The sequence below is a fragment of the Corylus avellana genome, chromosome ca10 (assembly GCF_901000735.1).
Source record: "Corylus avellana chromosome ca10, CavTom2PMs-1.0".
Taxonomy (NCBI): Eukaryota; Viridiplantae; Streptophyta; class Magnoliopsida; order Fagales; family Betulaceae; genus Corylus; species Corylus avellana.
The window spans coordinates 3,058,504-3,065,985 of record NC_081550.1 but is presented as its reverse complement, the minus strand read 5'-3'; the positions used below and the strand labels follow the sequence as shown (position 1 = coordinate 3,065,985).

Sequence of the window (7,482 nt, the reverse complement as noted above, 5' to 3'; positions counted from 1 at the left end):
TACATATACCATTCCCTTCCCCTTTCGCCCACCCCAAGCCCAAAAAAAATGGAAATTTTTTAGTGTTAAAACCTACACCAGTAGGAAAGTATTAAAACATGCATCAATTGGTGTGCTTAGATTAGAACAAATGATACTTTACCTATGCACAAATGCCTAATATATATTAATTGATCCCAACAATCAAAGCAAACGATTAATTTTCTATTTCAAAGGGTAGATCCAATTAAGAAGAAAATATATATGCTTACTTAAATATTGTACACCTCAAAAGGAACTCATTTCGATCATAAACATCATCTTCCTCTTCACTATCTCTCTCATAGCTTCTCCAAAAACTGCCTTCTCCTCGTCATCCTCTCCATCCAAATCTCCCAACAACAAATCACATTCACTTATACTCCTCTCACTAGCAGGCTTGATCAGCACAAGTGTCAGCCCTTTCATCACAAACCCAGATGCCGGTAGCTCCATCTCAGGCACGAACCATAGCTTCATGCACAAGTTAGGTATCGGAGTCCTCTCCAACAACGACTCTAACGCCTCCGCCTCCGACGACGAGTTCTTCACACTATTTCTCAGCTCCACAAGCTGTTGTTCCACCATGCAAAGCTTTCCTTGCTTACTCGCATCCGTAATAACCACGCTTTGAAGCATAGGCAACTTTCCCACGATTTGTTTCAACAAGAAATGCCTCATCGAAGCAGATACTAAGCAAGATATCGTCCATATTATTCGCGACTGCAGCTCTTCCCCCGTCAAAGGTGGTCGGATTTCTTCGTGTTCTTCACATTCTTGTCTTTGAAAAGATGTTGCGCCAAGAACTATGCAGCTCCTGAGCTCCTCACCAAATTCAGCTTTCCACTTGAGCAAGGAATGATCACCACCGTTAAATCCCATCTCGCAGCCAAGGCGAGGGATCTCCAAACGCAAAGTTTTTACTTCTTTGAAGTTCTTCAAAACTTCATTAGGGGAATAGTACAAGAAATGGTTAGAATTAATGTTGGAGTTTAAGGCTGCTGCATGAGGCTTTGAAGAAACGACATGATGGAGAAACTGTATAGGTTTTGTGATCAACTTGTTTACCAAAACTTTGAAAACTTTTATGGGGAAGCCTATCTCCCTCGGTTTTGGATTAGGTACAAAGCAAGGGAGGGGGAGAAAAATGGTGTGGATTTGAGGAAGAAGAGAAGCAAAACGCTTAGAGACAGAAAGGCATCTGATTAAAGTCTTGGCATCAAGGAGTTTGTTGAAGATTAAGAGGAGAAGTGCATCTGGAAGACGATCAAACTGATCATCATCTTCTTGGCTGTTGGAGTTCATTGGCTTTTGGGGTATGGTGGAAATTTTTGAAGACAGGAGGAGATCGAGGAAGCAGAAGATGGGGATATATATATATATATATATATGGTTATAAAGAGGCAGTGGTTTACGCTGTTTGTTTTGACCAAAGCACTACATGGTATTTTGTGAGACCAAAGTTTCTGACTTTGTGATGATAAATTTAAGGATAATTGGTGGGGGGAAGGCAACAAGTTTATCCAATTTTGTTTCTAGAAGAAGAAAAAGATAAGAAAGAAAAACCAAAAAAGTAATTAGTACAGCGAGGAAACAACAAACTTTGGCACTGCAGAAATTAATTAATTAAACGAATTGAACGAGGGGTACTATTCTAGGATGCCAACTTAGAAGGTGGGATTTTAGTGGCATGCTCATCCCAGAAAGCCAAATTTGGTGGTGCACTGAATATTAAATCCTCTCTCTCTCTCTCTCAACATTGAGTGTGTTTGTTAATGTGTTTTTGGGTTTTTTTTTTTTTTTGAAAACTATATATATATAGATGGGTGCATGTGTTGTATTTTGAGTTGTTTGTTAATGATTTTGGTTTTCTAACCTTAGTTTGAAGCCCATGAAGGTACGTGTCAAATCATGCATGTATTAAACAAACCAATATTATTTTTGCACAGATAAAACACATGGTATATATCATCACTTTTCTTTCTTCGATCTGCTATATTATTAATTGAAGCTTCCTTGAATGTGACCAGAATGAGTTTCTTGGAAGTGATCAAAATTGAAAGAGCAAAAAACAAAAAGATAGAATTACAAGCAAACCTTTTTAATTTTTATGAGTGTTTGAACCCTAGCTAATGGATCGGATGTAAAGAAAAGTATTATATGAAAAATAGAGATTATATCGCAAAAATCTAATGAAGATATTAATAAGGCTTTTTAAGCAAAGTGCCTTAAGCTCGAGGTATTTAGTTTGTATTGATACCCTTGGAAGACATATTTCTTAATTAGCACGTACGTTTTATGAGACATTAATTATACCGTACCATTAGTGAGTTTATGATAAATATCATGTTCAGAAGTACTAAATAATAATAAAACACATGATTAGACTAAAAATGTGTCCAAATACTACTGCAAGAAGCAGTGGAGATTAAATAGGGAATGTGGTGAGCCTCAAAAGAGTGTAAGCAGAGGCCATTATACATTTTTTTACAGGGAAAGCTAAAGGAAACAAAACAATAGAAGAAAAAGTAATTACATTGAGGTGACTCAAATCCTGGAAGCGATGAGTGGGGTGGTGTTTTGCAAGTATGCACAAGCAGCACCGACTCCACTACCTAGCTTAATCGGGTAGCCCACATCCTTGAGTATCATCTCCACACCAGCAAGACAACCCAATAATTGCAGCTGAAAATTATGAAAAAAAGTATTTTATCATATTACCAGACAATAAAGCAGTCAAGTATGTCTTATGAACCGTAATTTCTAATTGTTTAGGATGGAAAATTTTACCAAAAAGAAAAAATTTAGAAACAGACAAAGAAACTAACATCAGGAGCATGTGAAATTAATCTCCAATTAATCATGTGATAAAGCAGACATTAGGAACATTAGAAATGAACATACCTCATTCAGATTTCCGAGATGCCCTATTCTGAAAACCTTCCCAGCTACTTTGTTCAGGCCTAGACCTAAGCTTAAATTGTATCTCTTCCATCCCCTTCTAACAATTTCAGAACTGTCAATATAGGGAGGAATTACAACTGCTGTCACTGTGTCACTGAACCACTCCTCCTTTTGGGTGCAGTTCTTCAAGCCCCAAGCCTCCACAGCAAGCCTACAATATTTTAAGTACGGGACCAATATCAAATCTAGCTAGCTTTCATATAGAAAAGAGAAACATAGCAAGAGAAACACTTGCAATTCAAGTGTATGACATAGGAATTCAGACTCTCAAGTTACTGACTTAGTTACAGACCTTATAAGAAAATTGAAAAATATGTGTCACCTTGTTGCTTTGCCCAGACGAGTATGCCTTGCAATAACATTGTCAAGTCCTTCCTCAAAAATGAGATCCAGAGCAGCTCTCAGACCATAGAGCAGTTGGATGGAAGGGGTGTATGGCCAAAATGTTCCCATTTTGTAGAACTTCAAGTAGTCATTCCAGTCAAAGAAAACTCTAACTGATTTTGCAGTTTTAGATGCCTCTAGAGCCTTTGGGCTTGCACACACAATACCAATTCCGGTAGGAAGAGAAAGAGCTTTCTGAGATCCAGTTAAAGCCACATCTATACCCCATTCATCCATACGGAAATCAAGAGCAGCTATGGAAGACACTCCGTCAACAAGAAAGAGGGCTGGATGCCCGTAGTTATCTGAGAGTTCGACAGAAAACACAAGAACCATTTTATAAAGGAAAACCGATGGAAATATACTGAGGAAAGTTGGGGTTCCACCTTTTGGGGGTTTGTGTGTGTGGGGTGGGGGAGAACAGAATCGTCAATTGCAAAGGGAAAGTAAACTGATTAAAGTATCAAAAGTTGGAAAATGAAAAGTAAGAGTTGTATGGAATATATCTATTCCAATGTCCACATTTCCATTGGAAGTCAAATAAATAGATTGTAACTACAGATTCTCAGCAGTTATGAATTGCAAATTCACGACGTGAATCAAGTAAATTGTGACTAATCGGTACTTTCAGTCAGTAATACCACATTATAGGACTTCAAAAGATAAAACACCTGCAAATTTAGAAGCTCTAGTGTATTAAAATGGCTACTGTCATGATGCATACCAAAATTAAGACCTTGATAGATGAGTCAGGAAGCCACACATATAAACATGATCAGATTTAGCTGCTACAGAGAAGAGTGTTGATACCCAATATAACTGTTGAATTCACAAACATTTAAGAGCACAAATCACAAACCTAAGCTATTTTAGGCTTATTGATAGCTTGAACAGACAGAAGAATAATTATTAGTAGGCATAGAGGCCATCTGGCAGATGACCTCATGGCTAGTTTATGGTGAAGAAAGGGATCTGGTTAATCTAGTACTATAATACATGCATACACGTGCCCAGACACACATGCAGAGAAACATCATAGAGAGGCTTCAAGTTTCTGATGATTGAATTATCTTCAAAAACCTGATGCATCTAATTCTGTCCACTCCCTACTCAAGCAAGTAGTCTCCACTTAAAGAGATTGCACACTTGACAGCAGAAAACACTTGTCAATGACCAGAAGTGTTCCAAGAAAAGTTGAGTCACAAGTTATCCTTTTTAAATACTTATTTTGGTTTATGCACTGAGCAATGATGCCAAGCCAAAACAAGCGTATTGACCAGTGATGTTTTCTGTTACAGCAAAATGTTTTTAAAGAGGTTAAAGTATTCATAACTTCCAAAGGCATCATATGATTCACATCCTTTTTTTTTTTTTTTTTTTTTTGGGGGTGTTGGGTGGGGTGGGGGTGTGTATGTGTTGGGGAGGTATGTAGAAGGCATCATATCATTATGACTAATATTTACAACAAAAATTCATTAGATGATACACTTACCAAGGATTTTTCTCACTTTAGCCAAGTTATTAGTAACACCTGTTGCTGTCTCATTGTGAACAATGCAAACTGCCTTTATAGTGTGTGCAGTATCTGCTGCAAGTTTGGATGCCAGAATGTCAAGGTTGGCACCTTGGCCCCATTCACTTTCGACAACATCAACGTTGAACTTAAGGCGCTGTTGCTGATCAATCCAGAGCAGACTAAATTGACCAATGAGGAAAGACACGGTCCGGTCTCCAGGAGATAATGTGTTAGTAAGTGCACTCTCCCATGCGCCAGTACCTGAACCAAAAATAGCAAGATTATTTGACACATTAATATTTGTACACAAACAGTGCCACAAAAACAAGTGAAATTGTGTCTAGTACTCCACCCCTAGCTTGAATCTAGTAAGCTTGAAAGTACCACAACCAATAATCATTTGCAGTAGTACAAACTCATAAGCATGCATTTGGCATTTGGAAATGCCTAGAAATTGATTCCAGACTTTCCATTCTTCAAACTGGAGTCTCTTGGAGGCAGAGGAATCAAAGAAAATTATTATGAAAATCGGGAGTCACTCTAGGAACGATAATCAAAAAATGAAAATGATGGCAAAAATGTTTTCATTTATAAATGCCAATTAAAATCAATTGAAATGATACAAGCAAGTTGTTTTCTTTTGAGAAATGGACATGTTTTTATGCATTAGAAGGGGAGCCAACTGAGCATAGAAACTCAAACCTTCATGCCAATTAAGATTCAATGAAGCTCAAATCTTTGCAAGGAAGCCTGACATATCCAACAATAAAAGCTATAACCAGATTCATGAACACATTACCTGTGGTAGGGATCAGAAAAGGGGTTCCGGTGGTAGTCTTGAAAATCTTCTTCACATCCTCAAGCAGAACTCTTGTCATCGCAGGGATAGCTGGAGAGCGGTAATCCTCATTGTTTCTGTTCATAGCCCGAATGACAGGTTCCGGGATATTGACCGGCCCTGGAACAAAGAGATGGTTCCTTCCTGGTCCATAAACATAGTCCATCTTCTCTCCCTTGAAATTTCAATATGGAATTGAGTTCTAACAAACTCCTGGCGCTTTCCAGCGCCAAAACACCTCACTGCAAAAAGGCGTCAAGCAAATTAATCATAACTTTCTTATATAGTTTCCATTATACATCTTTCGGAAGTCTCAAAACATACAATCTATTACATCATGTATATGACTTTTTGATGCCTCGGCTATATAAAATCTAATTGAAGAAAATGGAACTTGTTTGTTTGATACTCTTGTATATTGCTGAATTGATGAGTTATTTGTCAATAAATCATATTAAGAACTCAAATTGTCTGTGTACTCACAGTTATGCAATTAGAACTAGTTTGAGGAAGTAATAGGTGGATATAAGATGAAAAACAGACATAAAAACATTAAATACAGGGAAACAAACCAGTCAAAAGTAGGATACATGGAGGTTGATGAAACTGTGACGTTTATATTGATTAGGATTCTTTGAGTCTTCATTTTGACTGTCTGCAGAAAGGCTTCGAAAGTTTTAAGTAGAAGCAAACGTTTCTTACTGTTCCATAGAGCATTTGGAGAAATTTACAATTTGTAACCCATATAGTCAAAGAAGACAGCTTCCTGCCTTTCTGGGAAAAAAACGCATGGTGACAAAAATTGGTCCTGAGATACTTTTCTTGATTCTCCACAAATTCCAAAATTTTATACACCATTTCCACAAAAATATTCCTGGGCTTAAAAATGTAATAAGGACAAGCAATTTTACAAAGCCATTTTCCATTACCAAAAAGGATAAGAGTAAGTGATGGGTTCAAATAGGAAAGCATAAAGGAGCTCTTTGTTTACTTCTCAATATTTCACTGAAATCTCCAATGAACCCACTTCAATATAACCGCCAAAAATAATTACGACAAATAAATTGATAAATAAACTGAGAAACAAAATAGATAATCCAAAAAAAAAAAAAAAAAACCCAGGACCATAGTTCGAAATTTGATATTCTTTCACTGTATCCAAGAACTAAAAATTGAATATTCACTGCTCAGTTTGCTGCTTCTACGACTTACTGAATAAGGCAAATTAAAAAAGTAAAAACAGGACTTTTCTTTTCTTTTCCTACTTTGATTTTCATGTTCTTGTCAGAGGATCCATAAAAATTCAGACACACAGAGGCACAAACAGAGTGACAGACACACAGAGGAACAAAAACAATCAGAAGTAAGACCATCTTACATATACATACATCCACATATATGCGAAACGTAAGCCATGTATGATGTATGAGACCAGATGAGAAGATTTTTGAGGAGAACAAGTGGGCTTACCCGGAAGAGAACACCGGATTCTACGACGGCTCTCTCTCTCTCACACACAGTCTATCTAACTTCTTTGGCAGAGAAGTGAAAGAGAAAAACCATACGTAAGAGAAATGCCAAAGAGAGATTTTATTTTTATAAGAGCGCGGGAGAGCCAATCAACGTTCGATGTGGCGCCCACTTTGCTCACGCCGTCACACGTGGCAGATAAGAGCCGCTAAGATCGAACAAGTGACGGAGACTGTAGAGGCTGTGATTATACTTCTTCTTTTTTCTTTTTTTTTGGTTACTATTTTATTTC

At 37.4% G+C, this 7,482-nt stretch overlaps 2 protein-coding genes across 2 annotated transcripts; both read right to left on the bottom strand.

Annotated features, from left to right (window-relative positions):
- Positions 1-216: 216 nt before the first annotated feature.
- Positions 217-1,372, bottom strand: LOC132164593 (F-box protein At4g18380-like). Its single transcript, XM_059575129.1, has one exon. The coding sequence runs from the start codon at positions 1,321-1,323 to the stop codon at positions 268-270; it is 1,056 nt and encodes a 351-aa protein (XP_059431112.1). The 5' UTR covers positions 1,324-1,372; the 3' UTR covers positions 217-267.
- Positions 1,373-2,414: 1,042 nt separating this feature from the next.
- LOC132164040 (serine--glyoxylate aminotransferase) lies at positions 2,415-7,282 on the bottom strand. The gene is made up of 6 exons (XM_059574447.1): positions 7,191-7,282; positions 5,682-5,962; positions 4,859-5,143; positions 3,305-3,671; positions 2,923-3,133; positions 2,415-2,703 (listed from the first exon to the last, which is right to left on the bottom strand). The coding sequence occupies exons 2-6, from the start codon at positions 5,884-5,886 to the stop codon at positions 2,566-2,568; spliced, it is 1,206 nt and encodes a 401-aa protein (XP_059430430.1). The 5' UTR covers positions 5,887-5,962; positions 7,191-7,282; the 3' UTR covers positions 2,415-2,565.
- Between the last annotated feature and the right edge of the window lie 200 nt (positions 7,283-7,482).

What these genes read in the sequence shown, in the direction of transcription:
- LOC132164593 (XM_059575129.1), bottom strand. Translation starts at nt 1,323, where the DNA reads ATGAACTCCAACAGCCAAGAAGATGATGATCAGTTTGATCGTCTTCCA.
- LOC132164040 (XM_059574447.1), bottom strand. Translation starts at nt 5,886, where the DNA reads ATGGACTATGTTTATGGACCAGGAAGGAACCATCTCTTTGTTCCAGGG. An exon ending in TAAAGTGAGAAAAATCCTTG is followed by an intron (nt 3,672 to 4,858) that starts GTAAGTGTATCA and finishes TCGAACTCTCAG; the next exon opens with ATAACTACGGGCATCCAGCC. An exon ending in ATCTCGGAAATCTGAATGAG is followed by an intron (nt 2,704 to 2,922) that starts GTATGTTCATTT and finishes CATAATTTTCAG; the next exon opens with CTGCAATTATTGGGTTGTCT.